The following is a 27547-nucleotide window of genomic DNA, read 5'->3' on the forward strand; positions in this document are numbered from 1 at the left end:
GAAATTTTAAAATTGATGTCCAGAATTTCTTATCTCGTCAATTTTACAGAGTAAGATTCTTGGTAGACTAATGTTCTTCAAAGTCATTTAACACATTGGACTTTGGATCAAAAAGAGGTATATAACCTGAATTGAAAACTCCCTCTGTGCTTAATTCCTGGCAATAAGAAACAACTTGGGTTCAATTTAATGTTTAAAGGAGAAAGAGAAAATGTTTCTGTGAGTTATCATAATTTATGGTTTGGGAGAAGTAGAAAGATTTTGTAAAATACTGTGCTTTCATGCTTCCAAGCATTTTTTATCTTCTTAATCATGTTAAAGTCTTTTACATGAATGCAATAGCTGTGACTGTTCTCCCACAGTTTGATGGCAGAGCCCTGCACTGCAGGATTGATGAGAAAAGGCTGGCTGGGTACTGGAATGCCTGCGGGGTTCTCACAGGCTCTTCAGATATCAGCGGCACCCAGATGCCTTTATATACTCAGATACACAGCTTTATCAAGTCTGGAAATTTTGAGGTAGGAACCCTTCTGGAGGACTGAGCTTTAGCCTGGTTGTACATGTATACCTCTGCTTCATTGCTTGCTGTATGGAAAAAGGAGTTTCCCAATATGCACACTTGCAGTCTTGCGCCCTGCATATGCGCGTTCTTGCTGAAGTCTGCAAGTCCTTGGGATGACTGATTTCTCAATTTGTGTTGAACAAGGGTTCTCACGAGCGCCCCCAGTGTGCCCTTCCCTAAAGTCCACATCAGAGCAGACTCCGCTGAAGAGAATTACCCCCAATTCCTTGTGAAATGGTGATGTTTAATGTTGTAGCCTATCAAAGCAGAGAGAAGTTGCCATAGAGAGTAAAATATTTGCGTATTAGAAAAATCTAACTTTTTTACAGTTTTGAAACTCATAAAATTTTATGTAAAAACTAATTTTCACTTTAGATTCATACTGTATGTATTCTTGGTACGAAGTTTTGACATAAAGCTTTAAAAGCACGAGGATGTCTCATTACTTTTTTCTAACGATGCACCCTCGGATACTCTCGCATTTGAAGTCCACACTTGCACTACGTCACAGAAGTTTGGACTTGGAGGAAGGGCTTAGGCCACCTTGCGAGAACTGGGACACGGCAAATATGTAACTGCTAAACAGGTTAAGGTTGTGGTTCAGGTTTACAAGCATTTTGATTGTGCGATGTAATTCCTTTCTTTAAAGCTTTTAAAGTCTTTTTAAGCTGATCATAAAGCTGGCTTTTGTGATGTAGATGAAAACCTTAAGCAATTGAGTTTTTTGTCCAAAAAAGTAGTGAGGAAAGGAATGCCAGCAGCCATATCACTCTACAACTCACAACTGGCAACCCACTAAAGCTAATCAGGTGTGAGCCTGGTCAGTACCAAGATGGGAGACCTCCTGGGAAAACTAAGGAAGTGGTATTAGTGGAGCCAGTAGGGGTCGCTCACCCTGCTATTAGTGTGGGTCTTAATGCCTCAGTATCGTGACGGGGACACTATACTGTAAAAAGGCACCCTCCTTCACGCCTCTTTTTAGGAGATATAAAACTGACTATCTGTGGTCATTAAAAAATCCCAGGGCGTTTCTCAAGAAGACTAGTGTCCTGGCCAAATTTTCCCATTGGCCTATACCAATCATGGCCTCCTAATAATCCCCATCTGTGATTTGGCTTCATCACTCTGTTCTCCTCTCCACAGGTAGTGTAAGGAATTATTATCATTAAATGCGTTTCTACAGAAAAAATGCTTACCCAAGTACAGTAAGGTCTCAACAAATGTGAATTTAACATTTGCAAATTTGCTTATTCATGATTTGGTCTGGCGAGCAGGGTTTTGATGGAAGAGCAGAGCAAGATGAAACCGAGTTGAAGGTTAAGTGCAACTGTCAAATTAGCGGAGCAACAGACTAGGGTTGTGTAACCAGTCTAGCTAGTGAGTGAGTCTTTTTCTCCCCCCTGCCCCAGTACCCACTACCCAGGATCTGCATCTCAGTGTGGTCTTGTTTTTGTATCGAAAGGTTCTGTGTCAGTAATGTGGGGAATGACAGGCCAGATACGATTTTACAGGCTCGCTGACAGTTTTATCGCTCTTTTCATTCCAGGCAGAGAGAGGGAGTGGACTTGGTTATATGCAAACTTAGCTATTGATGTCATGACCCTATTGTAATGTATAAATTCTTTGTGTAATCGGATGTCTTTACTACTGACAACAGAAAGAAATATCAAAATACCATGCAAGGTGTTTTCCGAGATATCATTCCTGAGATTACTCTCCTGTGTCTCTCTCTCATCTAGGGTCTGATTGAATGTTTTGTGAAGGACAACATCACCTTCAGCTTGCCCAGTTATTTCAGACAGTCTGTCCTGAGGGAATTTGTTCACAAAGCTCAGCAGGGGTAAGTGGGACAGACTGTGTATCTGCAGTTCATAATTGTGAACCTCTGGGTACATTGAAATGGGAATTAATATTAATGCCCAGGTGATAACGGCGCCCAGGATGTGATCTCTGGGAGTCTGGATCCTGCTATCCAGCCACATTGTTGAGGCCGACACCTGCTAATTAATCAAAGTTGATCAAATGCACAACAATACAGCATGCAGCAGTACTTTCTGGCAACGAAATGTCTTTAAGTGTCTTAAAGATATGGCTGGACTACATCTAATATCACTGGAAACCAAACAAGCTAGATGGGACAATTAGCCTCTTCTTTTATGTACTCGTTTTTAGATTAAATTTAATCGTCTTATGCTTTCAGAAGGTTCACTTAGCCAGGCAGCGGATTGATTCACTTGTATACATTAATTTCTCCTTTTCATTGGCTACAATGTGAAGAATCTCCCTTAACGTTTTTAAGCCTTACTTATGAACTTCGTTGTTGGGCTCCTTTTCTTAGTGCTGTTAGTTCTTCTAAATACTGAAGAATATTGAAATATTGCAATTTAGGTGTTGAATGAATAAAGCAGTGAAGATCATTCTCAGGTGTTTAGGGTTTACTTAATTTCTGACCAACATTTAGTTAAAGCAGAAGACATTTTGTGTGATAGGTTTCTGTGCTGAGAAAGTATAAAAAGAAGTAGCATTTTATACTCTTCATGTCGTATGTATTTTTGATGTGGATTATTTGTAATGTATCCAATTCCAGATAAATACACTGTTCTGAAAAAGTTGTAATGAAATTATAAATTTTAGTTTATATTGTGTTTTTTTAATGCTGAACTGTTGAATGCAGTAATATATAAAACTAATGCTGGCCTAGAAACTGTAAAGGTTTAGAATTTAGAATTTAGGGACCTAGTGCAGGTTCCATAAAATTCACCATGATGTTTTCTCTTTTTCTCATGTTTCATGAGTTTGAGTTTTATACAAAGTATCTACAAGTTACTTTTGCAAAACAATGTCAGAATTAAGTGAAGTTAACTACAGTTACTATAAGTAGTATTTTGTACCTAAGACATTTTACACAACCAAAGCCAGGAATCCAGTGCTCTATAATTATGCAAGTTAAATAAAAATGAAAAAATAAAGAGCTCAAAATTAAATGATATAAATCAATAAAAAAATGAATGCATGTAATATGTTTTTTTTCTGTATGTATTGTACTACGTTCACAGGGACAGAGCAGCAGATGAAGTATGTTACAAGCTGTGTGCCTGCAACGCTGTGCGTGACGCATTGGAGGGCCAGGTCATCAGTGTCCGTTTTAGGCAATTTCTTCTGAAACCCAACAAAGACAAAATTGACTTTTTATTGGAGGTAAGGAATATGGATTTAAATTAACCTTGCAATATGTATTGTGCTGAAGTCACAATTACTTCTTTTTGTGAAGTCGAGTACTAAGATGCCTTTATTTCAGTATGCATCTCTGTTTTTTTTCCATATCAACTGGTGGTGATGGGAGAATACAGGTGGTCTATGAACTTCGCTGGCCTGTTCAAACTAATGCAAAATGAGGAGTGTCCATCTTGCATTTAGTGCAAGGCTGACAGTGCCATCTTCAAATAGTGGAAGAATCAGATTAAGTGTCCAGTTGGTTAAACATTTGGTTTCCCCCTCACTCATTCATTTCTTTTTGGAAGCCTGTTTCAAAGCATTTTAATGGAAAACTGAGAATTGCAATGATCATTAAAGCGTAAATAGTATTGAATCATACAGGATGAGCAGAGGTTTTTGAAGCAAGAAGAAAAATAAAAATACAGATGATGATTGTCTTTAACAACATAGAAAATCAGTGGGTGGATTAGGGAGATAAAAGTTATCGTTTGCACTGATGTTGAATTTTTTACAATATTTACACTTTTTTAAAGTGAATATTTTTATTTGTAATCCAACAGAATGGGATGTAATTGGACAGGCATAAATAGTTTTGCAGGGCACTGTTTTTGTTGATTATGCATGTTTTAATTTTCTGCATCACTCAAATTAGAATTACTTTAACTTTGGAGAAGGCATAAATCATTAACACTTCTAATAAAATTGTGAATGTCTTATAATAAGCAATTCAAATTTTTTTATAATTTTTAGTATACCTTCCCAAGTTTTTTTTACCTCTTGGCTTGTAGCTATGAATCCCACAAACGCACCCAAAAAGGGAGAATAAGGAAGCATAGGTATATTCCTTTGACCCAAACTCCTTCAAGGCACTCATCTTTTCACACTTCAGAGTTAATACTGCCTCGATCCAGAGGTTTAGCTCCAACTGGAGGAGAAGCGTATCTTTCGCCAACAGGATGCTGCTTGTTTGCAAGTGCTTAGGTGGTTGCAGGGGTCACTGTGTTGCTGAGTAGCTGAGACAGCTCTGACCAACTATTCTTACCCTTCCCTCTGTGGTGCTCGGACAGTAGCGTGCAGTTGTTTGAGGATCCTCATCACATCTGATCAGTGTTATTTTAATTAACTTAAAGGCAATCCATTAGTATTCTAATGATCATATACGGGATGTATTTAATTATTAATGATCAAATAAGTATTTTAAGTGTATTTAGCATAATGTACTGTAGTATATTATGGGCTGGTATATGGGGGACTTGGTTATATATGAATTTTGCAATAATTAGTGAAGATCTTCTGCACTGAACCTTCATGATTACTTTTACCTGTACTTTAATGGCTACTAGGAATAACTCTGATAAAGCAATTAGTGATGTAGACAGATATACTAAGTACTGTTTATTAAATAATGAAGTGTGGCTGTTGTGCAAAGGGTGTGAATCAGGATGTTGTGATACAAATGGCTGATCAATCACATAGGTGTTGCAAGTGCTAACTAATGCATGGAAGTGATCGTTGGCTGTAATCTGACTGACTTTTCAGTTGTGCAATTCAAAGTTGACTAACCTTGAAGTCTCAAAACAAATATTGTTAAAAGCTCAAGGAGAAGAAAATACTCCCTTACTGTTATTAATCAGTGCTCTTAAATATATACTCATGTGAAATAACTTATAATATGAGTTATCATTTTAACTTGTGTGGACAGTGAATTCCAAATGAGATTTGACAGCTGGATCCATTGGGCTTTGTACCAAGAAGCCCTTCTGTCGGCACGCCGAGAGAAATGCCCTTCATTGTGGTTGGCTTCTTCCAGAGAAGGCATGCACGAGGTCTAGACTGGGGGGAACCAGATGCTTATTGAAATATATATGGGGGAAAGTTTTTTCACATCGTTTTTTGAATGTCTTCCTGTGTAATTCAGTAATAAGGTGAAATCACAACTGAGAATATTAAAAAACATCTCTAGTTTCTGGAGAAGCTTTGTGAAGAATTCTGTTTGAAGTTGATCTCTGATCTCTCTCGGTTCCTTAGTTTCATTCAGCTTGTGTACTTTTCTCTTGTTGGACATAAGTTTGTTGTCAGGTTCCAGTACCTTGAAGAGAAACACAGAATGTGGTGCAACAGCTTTTAGGTATCATCATCGTGAATAGTGATTAATGGTAAAATAAATCAATAATGGAATTATGAGCAATTATGTCCTTATTTGTATCAGGTATTAGAATGGGTATTAGAATGCCAGGGCATGCTGGTTATGAAGTCCTGCTTGAGTAACATTCCTTAAGGTGCTGGTTTGGTATGTTCACCATTTCCTGGTTCACCATTTTCCAAGGCAAGAGATAGCTTATTAGTCTAGACCAAGGGTCTCCAACCTACGGCCCAATGTATTTTTATCCAGCCTGAGAACATAGGACAGCACCACCACTGCATGCTTACATGCAAGTGTTAAAGAAGTCAAATAACCTTTACTTTTAGGTTTACTTGTTTGTTGTTCTTGAGTTTTCTTGCATTGTTTATTTATTTTACATCAAAATGTCAGAAGCTGAGAAGAAAAAAGTTGATGAAGAGTGCCGTGTTTTTAATAAGAAGCAAATTGAAAACTATTTTGTGATTGAAAGCAATAACAAGGTGTTGTGCTTAATATGCAGAGAAATTGTCACTGTTCTCAAGGAGTATAATATCCAAAGGCGTTATGATATGAAGCACAGAAGTACTCAAACATGATTGGCAAAATGCGTTCAGATAAAGGAGAAACACTGAAAAAAATTTTAATTTATCATCATGAAATAGTCACAAAGTGATCACAACAATCAGAATCCATTGTAAGGGTGAGGTCCATGTCATAGGGAAACCATTTACTGATGGGCAGTATATAAAAACTTGTATTATGAAATCTGCTGATGAACTACGTCCAGAAAAAGTTGCTTTGTTTGAGCAAATAAGTCTGTCAGCTAATACAATTGCTCATTGCACAGAAGACCTGGGAAATAACATTTCTCTGCAGTTGAAGAAAATATGGATATAGTTATGAAGACAGTGAATTTTATACGATTGTCATCCCTTAATCATCGTCAGTTTAAAAACTTCCTATCTGAAATTGAGAGTGAATATCCGGGCGTGAGGTTCGGTGGATTAGCAAAGCTAAAGTATATTTTCATGACTTGGGAGGAAACGACATACTGTGTTAAAGCCCTCTTTGACAGTGTTTGGCTATGGAAGCTCACCTTTCTTGTGGATTTCACTGCACATATAAGTTAACTGAATGTGAAACTTCAAGGCGAAAATTGTATCATTTCAGATTTGGTTTCACATGTAAAATCCTTCGGACAAAATTAATTCTTTTTTAAAAACAGGTGGCAGCTCACAATTTTGTTCATTTTGCAGCTTGCTAAAAGTACAGAAATGAATGTATCAAACCTTTTCCGATTCCGTTCGCTTTAATCGTGATTTCACATTTGAAGTAGCAATTTCAGGACCGTTTTCAAGATTTAAACAGTATCTCAGAGAACATAAGATTGTTCCAGACCCCTTTTGCAAGTGAAGATCTTCAGCCTGAGTTGCAGCTCACAGTAAGACCTGGCTGTGAATGACTTGTGTAGGAATCTGTTAGAGGAAAAGGATTTATTAAACTTCTATAAATCACTGCCTGAAGAGAGTTGTAAGAACATTAGAAAATTTGCTCGTGGAATGTTTTCTGACTTTGCCTCCACATACTGTATTTGTGTGAGCAAACATTTTCAAAGATGAAATATGTCTAATCTAAATATCGAACATCACTCTCTGTTGACCACTTCAAGCAGATTTTGATTCTGGGGGCAACAAAGTTTGAACCAGAATTTAAGGACATTCTGTCACAGAAGCAATTCCAAATATCACATTAAATTTGTACACATGTATGTGAATATTTATTTTAGTTCTATTTGTTCATTTGAATATTACAATATATGACATACGCGTTTTCATTAAATTTATTTTGTGTAAATTGTGTTGTTTAATACATAAAATCTCCCTGTCTACCTACCCTCCCACTGTCTGGCCCTCCGGCCTGTCTTCAGAAGCAAATTTGTCCCTCAAGGAAAAAAGGTTGGAGACCCCTGGTCTAGACCCTCTGAGCAATGGATTCTGGGCCTTGCTGCTATTCATGCTTAAACCTGTGATCACAGACCTCAGCCTGCACCTTGGTGAGAACCTTTACTACTTGAGCCACTGAAGTACTATATTTCTAATTTTTTTTTAGGTGTGCACACGGTCATTAGATAAGGACCATGCATCTGAGACTTCAAAAAGGAACATGGCAGCTTTTTTAAAGTAAGTTGAAACTAATTATAACCAGTTATGTTTGTTACTTGTTCAATGCTAAACACTGCTTTGTTTATGTAACTGTGTAACTTGAATTTTAAGTTTACAAAGGTGGAGAACATAGAAATACTTTAAATATTGTCATTTTGCTGTGAGTTTTAATTCTTTAGGTAACAACATTAAGAAATTTAAGAGATGTATTTTTAGGAAAATTAAAAACCATCTGTTAAACCTATTAATAATAATTCCTTACACTTATATAGCTTTATACTGGACACTCCACTCAAACCACTTTACATGTAATGGGAATCCCACCTGGATGATGCAACAGCAGCCATAGTGCGGCAGTACTCTCGCCACACATCAGCTATCAGTGGGGAGGAGGACAGAGTGATGTAGCCACTTCATAGATGGGGATTATTAGGTGGCCGATTGGTAAAAGCCAATGGGAAATTTGAGTGGTGCTATTTGGTAGCCCACCAGAAGAATAATCTGCTCTGCTGGTATGTGATCTAAAAGAGAGAACAGGATGTTGATTCAGTATTATTTGGATAAGAGGTGGTATTATAAACTGTAACTCTAGAGTGTGAATAGTGTGTGCACTGTTGCATGTTTAGAGGTTTCTTCTGTCTTTTCCAGGAGTCTGTGTGAGAGCCTAGAGGATCTTCAGCTCGTGTTCATGGTTTCTTCTCATGAGCTCTTCATGGTGCTGCTGAAAGATGAGGAGAGGAAGACCCTTCTTGACCAGATGAGGAAGAAGTCCTCTACTGTCAGCTTGTGCACCAAACCATTGCCTTCTTTCTATGACATTCCAGGTCTGTGCTGCAGCAGTACAATTCCCAGATAGAGTCTGTAGAGAACACAAACCTTTTATGTGTGGTTCATTTCAGGCAGAATCACACTGATCTCTGCTATAATGTATATTCCAACACCCTATTAAGTGACTATACATTGGTGTATCGATGTTTTTGTTCTAAAGGACACTATAGTTGAGTGTAATATTTTCTCTTCCTTAGCCTCAGCCAGTGTGACGATAGGCCAGCTGAAACATCAGCTGATTCTTTCCCTGGACCCTTGGCAGATCCGTCAGATTCTGATAGAGCTGCACGGTATGGCCGAGCGCCAGTTCTGGAGGGTGTCCAGCAAGGTAAGCAGGGCTTTGCACTAGGGGACATATACATTGGATGTCACTACAGGAAATCTAGGGATCGCTTAGAAAAAAGATGGAAATCCACATAAGGCTGAAGTTGAAGTGGTATTGTTCAGCTGCTGTCTTGCAACTTCTATCTTAGGTTTATGAATTTAATACTGGATTTTCCACTGTGGACAGTTCTGATCATCTTGTAAATTTGCTGTCTACACTCATACCCCGATATATGAACCTGATTCGTTCCTGAAAATCTGTTCGGAAGGCGGAAGATCGTAAATCGAAAATAAAAATTCCATTATTTCTTTTGGGGGAAATTCCACCCCATTCCGAAGCAAAGACAAGTTTACTCAAAAACCAATCTAAACATATAATACCATACAGACCATTATAGCAAGTTTAGTGAACAACGCAGTTCTACTCAAGTAAGCCAAATATAGCTGTAAAATAATTAATGAGATATTTACATTTTTATCCAAGCGAACAGCTAGAACGATGTGTATACTGTTGTCGACTATTACGCTAAAGAAATTGACAAGAAATTAAAAAATCTTAGTCACAAATAAATAAAATACATGAAACAAGCAAACTCTTCCTAAGGGCCCATAATAAACAGCAACTACAAAACAAACACAAAAATATCACTTTGAAAATGAGAGCACAAGCTTTCGCTATGATTGTAAACAAAGCACTGCTGCCTCACGGCATCCTTAAGCACAATACCTTGCGCACACACAGAAACAAGCAACTGTTCGCAAAGATTCTCTGCCAAAATCCGTTACTTTCGAACTTCAGAGTTCGGAATAGCAAAATGTAGTTCTTTCGTTCTTATAACAAATTACAAGGTACAAATTCTTCACGTTTGGATTAGCGAAAATTCATATACTGAACATTCTTATACAAGGGTATGAGTGTATATGGGTGGGGGGGTAAAAAATACCTTAGTACCCGAAATTACTATTGTATCTATTGAGAATTTAGTATCCCTGTCACTGCTTAAGACAGTTAGTCTGTTGTTCTATCATTTAAAGGAGATCATTTAAGTTAAGCATACCTGCTGTAGTTTGCTACTTTGTTGGAATTAATTTTTTTGCATTGTAGTGACAACCTGGCTACTTTGTTGGGGACAACTTTATTGTTTCTTTAATGATCTTTAAAAAAGCAATCTTTTTTAATCATTTTTTCTTTTGAAGTTTTTAACTCTTTAGTCAGTTGGTATCATTTATGTACTTTTTGAGTGTTTTTCTTATTTATTTGAATAATGTATAAATAACCACTGTTTTTTTTAGCTGTGTTACCGAGCGTGCTATTGATGTTAGTTTTCCTGTGTTTAAAGTGGACAAACAGTGCGGTCGATCCAGATCATGAAGTGTGCTGCTTGTATTTAATATTTACTCATGTTCTAGGCCAGGATACAATAACAATTTCTACCCATTTGCAAATTGCAATCCAGGATGAAATACACATGAAAAAACTTTCTCAAATACTATGTTGAAAACATCACAGCTCATCACACTAATATCACAGTGCACCATTTTACAAAAACAAAGTTGGACGCTCAGTTGGATAAATAAAATAGTTTATTATTAAAGCTTGTGAACACAATGTGATTCTTTCAGGTTTAAATTTACATTAAAATCTGTATTTTGTTTTAATCCAAATTTCAGGAACAAGTAATCAGGAAACAATTTTACTTAATTTTGATTATTAAAAAATATTTCACACATACTGTAGTGGCTTTAAAACTGTATGGTATCGTACTTTATATACGGTATTTTTATATGGTATACCGATCACACTGCATTTCATTGACATGTACGCTATTGTTTCGGGATATCTGTGGATATGACTTGACTTTATGTAATTTGCGTGTGTGGCATGTCGGAAATTGTAGTCTTTGTTCTCGTATTCAATTCATGTGGCCGACATTTCAAAACTACATTACACACTGTTACATTACACCTCCACTGCGAGTTTTGAGAGAGTTCTTTAACAACTTAAAAAATCCTGATTGGAAGAAAAAAGTCCTGTGTATGATTTTTTCTTCATTGCAGTATATAGTCTAACAGTGTGACTTAACAATACGTAACACAAAGTATTCTACGAATAAATTAAAATGTGAATTTGATTTATTGTAGAAACACTAACTTCAACATAGTACATGTATATTTTTTTCAGTTTGAAAATGCTAAAACTGAACTTGTGAGTAATCCCAGCACCCACATCACTGGTATAACACACATGTATAGCAATCCCAATATTAGGAGATATTAGTAGCTTATTTAATTTAGCAGAAAGTTACCTGTGTCTTACTAGCATCTGTGTTAGCAGATGAGTTTGTGTTAGCGCATAAGAATGTGTTTACTACTTCAGTTTGACCCTCCTCTCAGGGAAATTATAAAAAGTCAACAGTTTGGACACTTAGATATCCAATCTAAACTTGAGGTCTGTTTCATTGATGGTCTACGCAAAATGTTTTAGACCAATGCGCTCGCTCCAAGATCCTGACTGATTTGACTTTCTATTGTCTCGTTTAGCTGAAATAGAAAAAGAAGACATTCTATAGTTTATCTTATTGGAGTTTGATTTATGATAAAACCACTAATATCACACAAGAGAAGGACTAGCAGCTGCTGCAGTTTATAGCCTCTTATTAACTTACAATTAACCTACACTCTTTTAACTGGATATACTGTAACACCTTTCTCAGTCTGTCCAGCAGGTGGTGAATGGGGCTGAAGTTATTGTCTCTCTTCCTCAATTTAACATCTGATACGTCCCCAGTACTGCTGTGGGCTTAAGAGATCTTGAATTCAAAGTGAATGTATAAAATAATAAATAATTTATTGTTATCATTGGACAGGTATTATAGATAGTAACTTTAAAATCTTAGTAGGTAAAAGGCCATTTAAAAAAAACTTTTGAGTAGTCATTTGAATGAATTTGCCACATACTGTAACTTGTCTTTTGGTAAGGTACATTAGTACCCAGGAGGCGTAGCCGCTGCCAGGAAGAAATCCTGTGGAGTTCATGGGGAATTGGAGTTCCTAAGCTAAAGTTGCATCAGTGACATGTGTACTGATGGATACTAGTTTCTCTCCCACCTTCTGCGAGAACAGAATGCACTGTCAAGGTACAAAACACTCCTTTCAGTGCTACATCAGAAAAGCACCCCAATGCAACTTTGTTGTTCTTTCGTATTTCCAACAGCTTTTTCTGACAACTCTGCTGAAGCCAAATAATAAAAAAAGACTTACTATTAAAATTATATTTCTATTTATATAATTTATATTTTAAATTTAATTTTTAAAAATATTCATAATGTTACAAATTTGTATTTAAAACTAAATGCTTTATAGGTGTAAAAAACTCTATTGTGATTTCTGTGATTTCATCTTTAAATTGCCTTGCTCTTTCAGAGCATTATCGAGCTTGCTGGTATGGAAGTTAATTCATATTAAAATTGATAAAATTATCAGAAATTTGAATATAGTTTATAAGGCTGGCTGAGTAAAAAAAGTAAAAGCTTTGGTTTGGCTGGGGATTGAACCTTGAACCATCTGAATAGCAAGCGAGCATTTAACCATTATATCAAAGTACCATTTTGTGATATGGCTATGTTTCTAAAGTTGTTTTACAGTCACAGTATGTTATTAACTACCCAAGTAAACTTAGTACACAGTGTCTTTTTAAATGTGTGGCTCTAAAGACATGTTAAAACTTTAAACATTCTTTGAATTGCCTTATTTAAAAAGGATGCAATGAGAAACTGATTAGAACCGCTAGTTAAAGCCTTTTTTAAGAAAATATAAATCAGCCTGCATTATTACTTCATTATCTTCCATTAAACCGCAGGACTGCAAGATCACAGCATATCTGTATGGCACATGTGTAGTTACCAGTTGTAACATATGTATCAGTAAGCCATCTGCAAATCACATGAAGTCATATCCACAGGTATGCTGTAACAATAGTGTAGGGTTTAAAAGCCACTACAGTTCAGTTTATGTGTAAAATATCTTTTTCATTGTCAAAAATGGAATTAAAATCAATTATTAATTACTTGTTGCTGGAATCAACATTAAAAATATACATTTGAATTGTTTGTATAAATAGACTATTTTAATGTGGATGTAAACAAGAAAAAAAGCACATCGTGTTCACAAAAAGCTGTAATAAACTTTTTTTTCCAGTAACCAAAATTCTTTAGATTACATATTAATATTCCCTATTTAGTTGATTTAGAAAAGTATTGCAGCTTTTTTTTACAAACATAATATGAGCCAGTATTTGGTTAGAACATTATAAGGTTTTATAAAATATAGAAACTTTATCTAGTTAGAACTGTAGAAAAGAAAGGTTCGCTGAGAAAGGTGAGAAAGTTCATTGTGTATTCATACAGGAATTGCTCAGCCACAGAAGCAACAGGCAATTCAGAGTACCAGCTGGACATTTTCCCATTTATATAACAAGCAGTTACAAAAACAAGCACAAGAAGGAATAGTTAACATATTTGTGCACTAAAGTGTAAAGCAAAGATGTCGCAGGACAAAGGCAGCTTATTTACAAATCCAGACATCCACTCCCTACTAGTCTTTGAACACATTTATTTTTAAGTCTGGCACAATTTCAGTGCCGGACAACCTTATGTACTGCTCCTGTTACTCCTCAGGCAGTTTCTCTGCCCAGACAGCAAAGAGCTACAATGTGCTCTTAACCCTTTTCTTCAGAACAAACATATCAAAACTTTTCCAAAATAACCACAGTAAGTGATCGAGTTAAAGACTTTGATGCAGAAAATGTTTATAAAGAAGGTGGAATACTTGTGTATACCTTTTTTATTGTTAGCTACCACTACCAGCTATATACAGTATGTATAATATATATATATAAATTCCTAAAATAATATCATTTATGACATTAAAACTTAATTTTCACATTAACACATTATTTTTCTATTTTGTTCTGTATTATGTGGATTTAAAGATGATAAACAGTAGGGAAACAGATTAAATGAAGCAATTTCACTAAGATCTAATGCACCACAAGTGCCACCTATCGATCGTTTTTGGCCAGTGAATCATACAATGTACCACGTTACACAGAAATGTGCATTCTGAGAGGTTTCATCTGCATGTCTTTCAAATCATACATACTGTATGACTTTACTGTAGTACGTTATGCAATGTTCTAGTTTTAGACTTGTTTATATTTAAATAAGTTTTGAGTTAAATTTTATCAGTTGCCTCCTGTTTGTAACATGAAGGAATTTTTTACCTTTACGCTTTTGTATATCTATTTTTACTTAAATTTATATAGCTTTCCTTTTCATAGATACTTGTGTATGACTAGCATTACTTTAACCCTTGTCATCCATTAGTACATTTGTTGTTTTTTTTAAATGGAAGGAACACATACTGTTTTCAAAAGGAAGTCAATGAAGAAGCAAGCAGCACAGTATACTATACAACCGCAAGTAGTTCACAGAGCAACAGCTTGTTTGTGTGTGCAGGGTGGCATTCATATGCTGAAATGATTCTGTAGCACCATGCGGGGCGCTTTAGCCATGCACACGCAAGGCGGGCTGAGAACAGCGCCTGGGAGTGGGACTACTGGACTGTATATAATAGGGCAGAGGCTAGGAGACAGTCTCTTCCCTTCGTGTCTGTGTGTGTTAGTGAAGGTGCTGCGCTGTAACCCCTGTCCCTGTATGTGTATCCCTTTCCCCGGTTTGAGTTAATAAATGTGTTGTTCAACCCCATTCCCTGAGTCCCGTGCCTGCTCCATTCCGTACCGAAACCCGCGGTCGTTACAATTCCTTATGGAGCTTTCTTTGTAAGTATGGATGTTCACAACTTAAGGAGTGTCTGGATTTTAATCCTGTGTGTTTAGTTGTGTTGTTAAAATTGTTTTTAGTTGAAATGCATAGTTAAAATTGCCAAAATACAACATATAGAAGTGCATCAAGACAGTCTTGGTGATTCATTTCTCATTAATGTTAACGTTTTGTTGCACTGTACTCACTTGTACTTCCAGAATGTTTTGAAGGCTTTCTAAATGTATAAGTGATTGAAAAAAATAGTTCAATTTCCATAGGTTCCTCCCTGTTGCAGAAGAAAATATTTCCTTTCCTTTTATAGTAGTAGAATACAAAAATGCCATGGTCACATTGCTTTGTGATTTCTTTTTTATTGTCGCAACTTTGCATCATTCAGAAGGATTTACTTTATACTTCTGCCAGAACAGTAAATGTAATGAAAACTTACAATAATGAAAGCTGCGGTGGATGGCACACTAAAGAAAAATAAAAATTAGGTCTGTGCAAGTAAGCGAATAAAAATCATATACAGAGAAAGCTGTGAAAATAGTTTCATTATGCATTGTAAGATGATCACATATAGTGTAACACATTTCCCTATTATTCAAATGATTCTGTAGGTCTGGTAAAAATAAAATTTGTTCTTTTAAAATATTTTTTATTAAAGCTCAGGCTTTAAAGCAAGACTGTATGGCTTTTGTCATCTTAACAACCTGCAGTAAATCATTTGGCCATTAATTCTGTATTATATAAAATAAAACTCTACTGGAGAGCTAAATGAACTACCAAAGCACACTTATAGGCCGACAAAAGCTGCTGAATATTGCATGTCAGGGAGGAAACACTTCTGTGCATTTCAGTCTTGGCTTTAGAACTTGCTGTTCTTATGTATACCGATAACTGTTTTCTTTCACCCCGTCTTATTTGTGGCATACAAACTCCTAATTTACAAAAAATAACCACATGACATTGTTTGCATAAAATTACAAATGAGAGTAGGTAATCCATACATTCCTCTTGTTCATAATTGCACCATCAGATGCTGTACATGTGGGAAGTTTGCATTTGTGCACGTTTTGCTGGAGGTTTATTCGTTTTTTCTTTTTATGTGAAACACATTTTTCAGTTCAGCAAAAGTTGTTCAAGGCCATCAGTACAGTATTATTATGTTTTTATTTGCATAACACACCCAGGAATGATCTGTGCAATTTTGTCTTTCAGTGGGAAGTACCTCCTGACTACCTTGGAGTTATTTTGGGCATCAAGGATAACCTGACGCGAGATTTGGTATACATCCTCATGGCCAAAGGTTTACACAGCATTGCAATTAAGGTCAGAGCCATGTATGTATTTCCTTTTTTATACGTACTGAATGTGAGTAAAAAAAAAAAAAACTGGTCAAGACTATCAAAGAGAGCTACTTGTTAAAATTACACTTCTACTAGGCTTGGTGTCCCTTAAAGCAGTCCTGTTTTAGCTATGAATTGCCATCCCATGGTTTTTATAATTGTCGTTTTAAGATTCTTTGTGTTGTTTAAGCTGATCCTAGAAAGACAAGGGTTTACTCAATGCAGTTACAAATTTTAAAATGGCTAACAAACCTGATGTAGTAAATCAGACACTTCTGAAATCTAAAAAGTCTTTAAAATGCTTTTAAAAAAGACATTACTGAGAGTCACTTTATTCAGATATTCTGTGTACTTAGTCACTTAATGAAAGGTACTTAGGTGTAAAAGCATCTGTTTGGTTGTTTGATTGCCTCCACAACTTTGAAGAAATTAGAAATAAGACATTCTAAATTTTGTCTTGTGAGAATAACAGTGTTCCTCATCAATTAGGTGTAAGGCGTTGAAAAGCATCTGTAATTATCTGCTTGCTGATTTTCACAACCTCATTATCTATTTCAATGACAGAACAAGAAAACTGACATCCAGCAGGGGGTAGAATTAAACTGCAGTGTAAATGGAATCTGTGAAAACAAAGTCTCCTGTTGAAATTAAATAACCTTTAGACTATTAGTCCTTTGTAATTGCATAGTTTTGTTCTTGTTAATTTAATGAGAACAAGATACTTTACAGACTGCTTCCCAGCAGCAAGTGTACAAGACAGTGCAGTGCCTTTTCACACATGAAGACCAATACAAATGTGGAATCTAAATAACATGTGCCCAGCATGGCTGCTTGTTTTGAACTTGGCCATTTTCTTGTCTTTCTGTAACCACCTATAATTGTGATCAACCCTCTCTGTGTAATTGAAATAAAAATAGAGGGATCCTCTAATTGTGTGACTTAACCTTTGTTTCTATGGGAGATGGGGCATTAACAGTGACCTGTGTTTAAATACACGCCCAACAAGATAGGGAGTTACCAAGTACAGTGCATGAAAAAGTCAGCATTTCCACAACAGCTTAACAGCTAAGCATGTATGAGATATGATAGGAGGAAAAGGGGTAGACACTTTCTGACTAGGTTTGCTATCGAAAGTCCACTGAGACAGTTGACAATTGGAGTCACCTATCCCTGGATTAGACTGTGTATACCAATGTATGTTAGGGATGTCCCCTTGAGTATTCTCATCTGAGTTCACCTAGTGTTTAGTGTCTCAGTATTTTGGGATTTATTTCTCCACACAGGACTTTCTGCATGCCCGTCAGCTTTTTACTGCCTGTCTGGAGCTGGTGACCGAGTTCTCCCCCAAACTACGCCAGGTTATGCTGAATGAGATGCTCCTGCTGGAGATAAGGGCACATGAGGCCGGCACTAGCATGGGTACCAATAGGGAGCGCCCACCTCCTGACCTAGTCAGCAGGGTGAGAGGTTATCTGGAGATGAGGATACACGGTAAGAAGTACCCCACTGAGTCAAGATCTAGCCCTGCCAAAATCAGGTGACAATTGCCTGTTACAACAAAGAAAAAAGGCAAACACAACAGCTGCTGCTTTTCAGAATTTAGGAGATTTTATTTAGGCTCAAATTATGATTCACATTAAAAAATAAAGACTAAATCATGTTTTAAATCGGTTAGCTGCTAAATATAAGCTTTCTGGATCTTTTCACCTATATTAGACATGTCTGCACTAAAATTTCAAAACTCTATGTACTTAACTTGGATCTTTGTACAGGAAGTCAACAGTTCATTCAGTGCAGTTGAACTAAGATTGGGAATGCACAGAGTGCAAGAGCAGGCTCAGTTTTCCCAAGTAATACAAAGAAATGACAAAGGGGCAATCATATAATGCACTGGGCCACAGTGGGATCAACTAGCATTCATGACTTTGAACATCTTGGTGGGGTCTGTTGAAAAAGGTGGTTGATTGCAAAGAATATTGAGGTTATTATCTATTGTAAATGTTATGTAAATTTTGGTAAAGTGCTTACTTCCTTTTATTGTCCCAGATGGGAAATTAGTTTTGCAGGTAGGGTAAAGACAAAACCATACACAACATGAACCTATTAACAAAGAAGAGACACGTAATATGAAAAATAAAATATATATATAACAAAGTAAGATACACAATCAGTTGTCCAAATTAAGCAGGCTAATAGATGTAAGATTAAAGATAACTTAGGAAGAACAATCACTGTTGAATTTTCTTAGATACAGATAAAGCCATTCAGAAAGCGCGGTAGCACTCGTTACTGCTGTAGACTAGCTGCACTTTGTTTTGCTGTATCATGGTGCATTTCGGCTGTGTGATTCACCCCCCAAAGACGATCAGCTGGTAGCACTTGTGGTGCATTAGGCGTTAGTGAAAACATCAGCTTCTTACAGTACTTTTTTAAATTCACTTCACAAGGGATATTAATGTGGAATTGTGTAACTAAAGGGAAATTTCGGTAGCTGGAAAAAAAAAAGGTTTCTGAATGTCATTAACGATATTAATTTATGAATATACAGTGCAGCCTGAAAGTATTTGGACAGTGACAATTTTTGTTATGGCTTTGTACTCCAGCACATTGGATTTGAAATGAAACAATGACTGTGAAGTTAAAGTGCAGAATGTCAGCTTTACTTTGAGGGTATTTGGTTAGTTAACAGCAACCTCTTTAAGTTGTTGCTGGTTGGTCAGGCTTTCTGCCTTCAGTCTCCTTTTGAACAAATGAAATGCTTACTTAATTGGATTCAGATGTGGTGATGGACTTGGCCAGTTTAAAATGTTCCACTTTTTCTGTCTGAAGAACTCCTGTGTTAAGCATGCAGTATGTTTCAGGTCATTATCCTGCTGCATAACAAACTGCCACCTGATAAGTCTGGTGCCATTTGTTCTTACTTATCTGTTTGTATATCTCTGAATTTATCCTACTGCTACCATCTTCAGTTAAGTCATCAATAAGTCATCATGCCTAAACCATGATACTCCCTCCACCATGCTTTACTGATGAAGTGGTATGCTTCTGGTCATTGACTTTTCCCGTTTTTCTCCAAACTTTAGCCTTTCCCAAACTCGTTTGTCCCAATACCTATTCTTATCTAAAATGCATGGTTGGACAAAAAAGTGTTGTTGTTATAATACAGTAGAACATTTATGCATATAAATGCCCATAGGTAAAAGGGGATATTCTCTCCTTTTTTCTCATATTCATCTTGTAGTTTGAAATCCAAATTTCCTGAGCATACAGCTATAATGGGCTAATTTGAACTCCGTCCCAGTACTTTTGGAGGCCACTGTAAATATGCTGTATGGTATATACAGTAAATGCAGTATGGGTACCGTTTGGTTTTAAAGTCACTACAGTGCTGTACAGTATGTGTACATTTTTTATTGAAATTTGAAATAGAATTATCTATTTCTTTATTAGTTTTTACTTAAGTTAGTATTAAGACAAATTTTAATGCGGATGTAAACCTGAAAAATACATCACGTTCACAACAGCCTATAACAATAAACTTTTTGTACTGTATATCCTGCTGAGTAACCTTGGTTTGAAACAGCCCTATTTTTATTTTTAATATTAAGTGATATAAAAAAATAATGAAAATGTCAATAAAGTATGGGGCTGGGCATAGACCAGGGTTCAAACCCGGGCATTTCACATAACAGCCCAGAATTCTTCCACACATCATGTGGAATTTATGGCACCACCTAGCAGTCCTGGCAGTCTTACATCAGATTATTTGAAAAAATAAAAAATTTTGTGTTACTATTGCAGTATAACACAGTATGTGCTTTGTAGTATGGCACATTAAGCTTCGAGCATTCTGAATGGATGAATCTGTATGGTGTCTGTTTTTCTCAAACATTAGTTTATAAGCAACAATAGTGTCAAGTTATGTGTAACTGTTGACAATTTCAGTTTGTTACTCCTTAATGGCTTGGTTTTGCAGCTAGCTTTCTGTAATCAATGATCATGTCATTTGGTTTTTGACACATTTAAAATGTTGATATTACTTGTGTTTAACCCCCAAAACTATTTGCCCTTTGAAACTTTATTTCTTACTGTAGTTCTCATTGTGAATTACAGATATTCCTCTTCGGCAGATCATAGGCGAGGAGTGTGTCGCATTCATGTTAAACTGGAGAGAGAACGAATACCTTACACTGCAGGTTCCTGTGGGCCTTGTTCAGAATAACCCCTATGTTAAGGTATTGTTATTTAATAGACGTCTATATCCTTTGGAACATTAACTGAACTGTAAAAATGTGGAAAATAAATAAGGAGCCAGTTCAAGTAGGACAGAGAAAATGTGGTGTGTGAGTCTCCTAGAATGTTATTTGTGGACTTGTTTCTGTGCAAATGATGCTGCAAAATATTCTTAGTTTTCGATTTTTTAAGACCGTGTATTAGATTTCCTAATTGTTCAACAAAAAAGCTGTCATTTGTCACTAAAGTGTTTTTTTAAGTGCTAGACTAAACCAAGAAGGAGTACAGGGGTGTGAGAGTTCTACTGTTTTTTTTTCCACTTCCGGTCTGCTGTGTTACAGCTGGGGCAGCTCTTGGCAGCTACCTGTAAAGAGCTTCCAGGGCCCAAGGAGAGCAGGAGGACAGCCAAAGATCTGTGGGAAGTGGTTGTTCAAATCTGTAGCATCTCCAGCCAGCACAAACGAGCCAGTGATGGACGAGTTAGTTTAATTAAACAGAGGGAGTCCAGCCTTGGAATCATGCACAGGTATCTTTCTGGCAAGTGTGTTATTGTACAAGGTATGAGGAAATGTTACAGTGGCTTTCAGTGAAAACTGACGCGCACTCAAGTCTTGTCACAACGTTTTCTTTAAATTCAGAAAGACTTGAAAAACACCAAAGAAACTTTAAACCACTAGTCATTTCATGTTAAATTCACCCATAAACATCTTGCAAAAGATCAGATTCAAGTCAGGACTTTGACTGGGCCACTTTAGCTTAGACTTTGTGGTTTGGGTACCTGTCTTGCTGAAAGGTGAATTTTTGTCTGAACTTTAAATCTTAAGCACACTGAAGCAGGTCTTTAGCTTTAGTAACCTTTTCAACCCCTGTTGATAAGGTGCAGCCCCATAACCTAATGACCACTCTGTTTGACGGTAGTTGTGGTTTTTACCGCGTGATGCACTATACTGAATGTGTGCCAGATGTAATGCTTTGCTCAGTTTTGTTATGTTCTTTGACTGGTATGTTGTTGACTCATGGACTCATACCATTGAATGTAGCTCTTGGGGTGAATGTAGGTCTGGGTGATATGTGGTTCTTAATCAAAACCACTGTGCTCAAAGGGATATTCAGCATCTGATTTTCTTTATATCCTTCTCTTCCTGTGTTCCTTTCTGCAATGTTATCGCCAAATTGGTTTAAAAAAGTCCTCGGTGTTAAATCTTGTTTAAATATTTGCTTTAAATTAATTACCTAACTAAGATACCTCACAAACATGTTAACATTGTTGACTGCTTTTATCCAGTCTGGAATATTTTTTGTTTTAGGAGCAATTTTGTGACCTTCATAAAAAAACTACGGGTAAGTACAAAACAGTAATCGTCTTCATGATGACAATTAAGAGGATTAGCAAACACTTTTTTAAACTCTACTTTAAGCTACTAAACTTGACTATCATAATAAGGCAGCTACAGATGCAGCCATCTAGAATTCAAGTCAAAATTCATGCTAGAAGAAAGCGTGAATTGTATACTATTCTGTTCAGCATGTATACGGGCTATACATGCTTTCAGTCCTTCATTGCTCAAAGCAGATTGATAGGTGGCACTTGTGTTGTAATAGTTGTAGCTTCATTTTATCTGTTTTTTTCTTAGTCTGTAATAAATCATATTTATTAAAAATATAACATTTTATGATATGTAAAGATGTAAAATACATAGCCTAGGTACCATTTTAAAAATGCAACGTGCTTGTACAGATTTTTCTGAAAAGTGGATTAATAGAGCCTGGATGAATTCGGAAGGATTTTGCATTAGAGCGCTAGATATGGTACTTCAAAGTACATTATTGTAACTTTCATGTCTTAGAATCCTACTTCTTTAAATCCACTCAACATAAATCATATAACTAAATTTTGGTAGCTGAAAATGACTGAAATATTATAATGTTTCAAAACATTTAATTATATGAATATAAATATATTTTTAAAGCTGGTAGTGGTAGCTGAAAATAAAAAATAATGTACAAAACAATATTTCACTGTCTTCATAAATATTTTTTGCATTGAATTCTTTGCTTAGGCCGTGTTCCAATTCTCGCACGGCATCCTAGGCCCTTCCTCCAAGTCCGCACTTCTGTGACCTAGCACAAGTGTGGACTTGAAATGCGCGAGTATTCAAGGTGTGCTGTTATAAAAAGGGTAATGGGACACCTTCACATGTCATCAATCGCTGGTAACATGACTCACGGTGAAAATGCTTTCTGTTGTTGTAGCTTCTTTTCCAATGGCTAAGTGCGTGTCGGCAGATAATTTAAAAAAAAAAGAATTTTTCACTCTCCGTTCGCAGTTTGATGAAATTGAATGTCATCTTGTATATCCTTGCACAAAAGAAGTTACATATTGTGTTCATTCATGTTGAACAGGCTCGATTCAAACAGGCAAAGTAAACTAAGGAAATTGTGACAATAGCGCTGTTTATTCAAACCTTTGTACTATTAAATATATTTCATCTCGTGTGTCTTAATACAAAAATGACAGTACAAGGAGCACAACGCATTCATTCACGTTCATTCAAAGTAAACTAAATAAGGTACACTTGACAACACCTCAAAGCTTTGTTCTATGAAATATGTGTACTATTAAATAGTCCGTGTACAAAATACATCGCAGGTAAACAAATATTCATCAGTCGAAATGGGGTGATGCTTTATGTCAAAACGTTGTACCTAGAATACATAAAATATTAATCTAAAGTAGTCAAATTAATTTTTGTTTTACATAAAATATTATGAGTTTTAAAACTGTAAAAAGGTTAAATTTTACTAATATGTGAATATTTTTTTCTCCATGGCAACTCCTCTCCGCTTTGATAGGCTAGAATAGAAACATCACCATTCTGCAAGAAATTGGGGGTAAATCCCTTCAGCAGAGTTCACTGTGGTGTGGACTTCAGAGATGGGAGCATTAAGGGCACATTGGGGACATATTGGGGGCGCGTATGAGGAATACACATATGAAGAGTGCAAGACCGCACGTGTGCATAAAGGGACATGGCCTTACTGTTGTTATTTTTAGAAAGATTTGACATGCTCGTTTTAAATACATTTTGCGTTCACACTTGCAAGATTCAAATTAAAAACAATTAACAACATACGATTTAACAAACATAGGTTATATAAGTACTTAACAACCAAGGCTGTGTGGACCTGCAGGACCCAAGAAAGCATAACCATGGATTTCTTGGAGGTGTTTTTGCGAGCAGTGGAAGAACTGGGCCACCTACTGTAGATTTGTTTTATGGATTATTTTCAAAAGCTGTAAAAATGAGAAATACTTCCAGCACCAAATGTTATTATAATTAACAATAATTCCTTACACTTATATAGTGCTTTTTTGGACACTCCACTCAAAGCACTTTACAGGTAAGACTCCCCTTCACAACCACTGTGCTGCCCCACCTACTGTAGATAATGCGACGGCAGCCATACTGCACCAGTATGCTCACCACACATCAGCTATCAGTGGAAAGGAACGTGAAGAAGCCAATTATCTGAAGAATAAGATAGAAGAATTAACAAGAATGACCTGTTCTCTGATTGATTAACTTAATAACTCCATATCCTCTCAATATTGAAAAGTTGTTTTTCCCAAAATGTTTTCTGCACATTTTAGAATTCAATAATAATTTTAATAAATTATTATTGGTGTCAACTGACAACGTATCCACATGACTAGGTCATTTCATTTTGTTTGGTTCTGTTACACAAAAAGAGAAATATTATCTAATTTGCTCAAATTGATTAAAATGTTCAACGTAATGCGATTTTTGTGAGAAAAATGTAGCACCACATTGTTTTTTTGTGATTTAATATTTAATGTTTAATGTAAGTTACTCTCTAGAAAAAATAATGTAAATGTAAAAATGCGTCAATTGTCTACATATTTGAAATATATGTAGATGTTATTGTTTGCAAATGACCAAATGTCTTCCTCTTGTTTGCAGTATTTTAACAACTTCATTGTAGAGAATTGTCACAGTCTTCTCAACTTGCCTGCTGTCTTCAGTTATTCATGTCTAAATGGATATTTACTGTTTAGTTTATACTAAAGAGGTGATCAGTTTACGATGGATAGGTAGCCATTATGGAAATGTTGTATATCTTAATATATAAAATATTCCCACAATGAAGGCCAACAAAAGTTCTTCCTTCTCAATCAATTGTATAGGTTACATTTTAGGCAACACAATAGAAGTAGGGGAGTTTTGAAACTCAAGAATCGGATATGGTTGATACAAATTACAAATCTCATTCATTATTTTAAGAACTTGGAAGAAAACATGAAAGTGCTCCAGATAGAAAACTGAAATCAGTAAGCCTGTGATTAAACACCTGGAGCAAAAACCAGAAGAGACTGTGTGGGGTAATGCTGCTGTGTATGATGTGTCTGAAGTGGAGAGATCTATGCATTACATCCTTCTTTATATGTATGATATATGCATGACCATTTGGGTATTTATTGGAATTTGAGTTGTGGTACACCTTGTATTTTAATTAGACATACTTCTAACTGTATGTACAGGACCTTTATTTTGAAGTTGAAGTTTTCTTTGTTTAAGATGCAAATAATTCATGAGTGGTGAGTATTTTGTCCTTTTTTTTCAAGGAACCACTGGTGTTGACAACACTGATATCTCTGTTTGTGAGGCTTCACAGCATCGTACGGGTAAGTGTTCACCCACACTGCTTCATTTGTGATGCAAACATAAAAGCTGTGGTCTCCATTTTTAATCAGTTTTTCTTTTGTTCGCAGGATGATATTGTAAATGAAGTAACTGCAGAACACATATCTATTTGGCCGATATCCTTACCAAAGTAAGAACAGGTTTTTTTTTTTGCTGCTTTCTAAAAATATGTAGACTGAGTTTATATGAAGTCAAGATGTTCTCTGAAGGGTGTAAACAAGAGTTGAAGTGAACTACAGGGTTGTCTCACCTGAGTCCTACACATTCTTCCCAGCCTCCAGTCAGTGGATGTGGAGACTGTTGCTGTAACCATGAAAGAGCTGGTCAACTATGCACTGACCCTGAACCCCAACAATCATTCCTGGCTAATCACCCAGGCAGACATTTACTTTGGTAAGTTTTCATTTAACTGTACAAAAGTCTAATTATTCAATTATCACAGGGGTATGAATCCTCACCTTGAAATGGAAACAGTCTGCTCAAATATCAATACATCCACTCCCTCCCCATCTTGGTTTCGTGAAGGGGGTCCTGTATTTTGTTGTAGTCCTGTTGGGGAAAATGCTAGTTGAACTTGCTTACAGCTGGGATACTTGCAGTTTCTCTATGCATAAGCAGAATTGTTTTCCAAGGTGAGACAAAGTACAAAGTTCATCTAGTAGTATAAATGTTAACACCTCTGTTTCTCCATTTGCTTTGCTATCAGATGTCAGTTTCAAGTCCATCAAAAAGGCAACATTCTTCACTTTTTTCAGCAATAGCACACATTTTTCAACATTATTTGCACATCAGTTGCTCAGGCACCTGGCGTTTGCTGTTTGTATATGAACAAATGAGTTATGAGTTGGAATCCTGTTTGCACATTTAAAACTGCAAAGGCTGGGAATAGTTCTTAGGTCCAGAAAGTCAAAAATGAAGACTATATAAGGAAGTAAAATGTCTCCTGAAGAATAAAATAGGATTATAGTTGTCACCTTGTTGAATTATCTTGCTTATTCATTTATATATTAAAAAATATTCCCCAGTTGCAGTGTCAGTTTAGTAGTGTAGCTTTTAAATTTGTTCTCCTTTTGTTCCCCAGTGACAAACCAGTACTCTGCAGCTCTGCACTACTATCTCCAGGCAGGGGCAGTTTGTTCAGATTTCTTCACCAAGACGGTCCCTCCTGATGTCTATACAGATCAGGTAAAGCGTGGATCTCCCCAGACAGTCTAAAATAACCAATGGAGACACTCTGCCACTTCCCTTTTTAGCAGTTTTTAGTCTAAGGAATGGAACAGACATCATGTGTGAATGCAATTGAGGACATAAATTCTTGCATCAAGGTGTTGCAAGTGGCTCAGCTGGTAAGTACAAAACATACAGGGCATACAAAAACACACATTTGGAGTTTCACATCACATCAGCTGAGTATAACAAAAATAATTGGCTATTTATGACTGCATTTGTTCTAGCCCATTGGATATACATTGTGATAAAACTTAATTTTTAGAACTTTCATGGCATTTTTTGTTTAGTACAGTGTTTCTAAAGCACTGTGATGAAAAAGTGTTATCTTAACTTTTCTCTAGTATGCTGAAATGTATTGCCAAGGGCTTTGGGCATTTATTTGTTTCTTTTTTTGTGCGTAGACATTTCATCCCATTTTATATTTAACATAAGTCTTGTGCATGTTTGCATACAATCACACACACATTTCCTACATATCGAACACAAGATAAGGGAGATGCATATAATATATCCATCCATTTTCTAACTATGCAGGGTTGCGAGGCAAACCAGGCCTATCCTGGCAAGTGTAGGAGTTTTGTGCATTTGCTGGGACAATTATTAATTGTAGCAGTAAATCACAAAATGATTCTTCGATGGCTGTTAGAAAACCGACCTTGTGGAACAACTCAGCAACGCACACACACGGATACGAATACACGAGAATACATTTATTAATACATAAAATGTGAATATAAACATAACAAATCTTATAGTGAGGGTTAGCAGAATACAAAAGGTATAATATATTCAATCACAAAGAGTTACAAATGCCAAGAGAGACATACATTCAGTATACCATTCATTTATACCATTTCGTTAATGAGCTTTAATTACAACTTCTACACTAGATACTCAAAAGCAAGTACATCACTCATGGGAATTAAATTGATATCAACTGGGGTTGAGGTAACAATTGAGCTGTAATGCAGAATG

General features: G+C 36.2%; 1 protein-coding gene across 2 annotated transcripts in view; it reads left to right on the top strand.

Annotated features, from left to right (window-relative positions):
- Positions 1 to 27547, top strand: part of ints8 (integrator complex subunit 8) — a 42915-nt gene that overhangs the window by 7832 nt on the left and 7536 nt on the right. For both annotated transcript variants that reach the window (XM_088929454.1, XM_088929455.1), the window contains exons 9-23: positions 363 to 518; positions 2302 to 2402; positions 3619 to 3760; positions 8010 to 8080; positions 8711 to 8886; positions 9088 to 9218; positions 16258 to 16368; positions 17669 to 17876; positions 20499 to 20620; positions 20960 to 21144; positions 21926 to 21959; positions 25264 to 25323; positions 25411 to 25472; positions 25617 to 25735; positions 26424 to 26527. In XM_088929454.1, the coding sequence (XP_088785580.1) occupies positions 363 to 518; positions 2302 to 2402; positions 3619 to 3760; positions 8010 to 8080; positions 8711 to 8886; positions 9088 to 9218; positions 16258 to 16368; positions 17669 to 17876; positions 20499 to 20620; positions 20960 to 21144; positions 21926 to 21959; positions 25264 to 25323; positions 25411 to 25472; positions 25617 to 25735; positions 26424 to 26527 (1782 nt within the window). The remainder of the gene's footprint in view (positions 1 to 362; positions 519 to 2301; positions 2403 to 3618; positions 3761 to 8009; positions 8081 to 8710; positions 8887 to 9087; positions 9219 to 16257; positions 16369 to 17668; positions 17877 to 20498; positions 20621 to 20959; positions 21145 to 21925; positions 21960 to 25263; positions 25324 to 25410; positions 25473 to 25616; positions 25736 to 26423; positions 26528 to 27547) is intronic.

The sequence above is a fragment of the Atractosteus spatula genome, chromosome 12 (assembly GCF_055471065.1).
Source record: "Atractosteus spatula isolate fAtrSpa1 chromosome 12, fAtrSpa1.hap1, whole genome shotgun sequence".
Taxonomy (NCBI): domain Eukaryota; kingdom Metazoa; phylum Chordata; class Actinopteri; order Semionotiformes; family Lepisosteidae; genus Atractosteus; species Atractosteus spatula.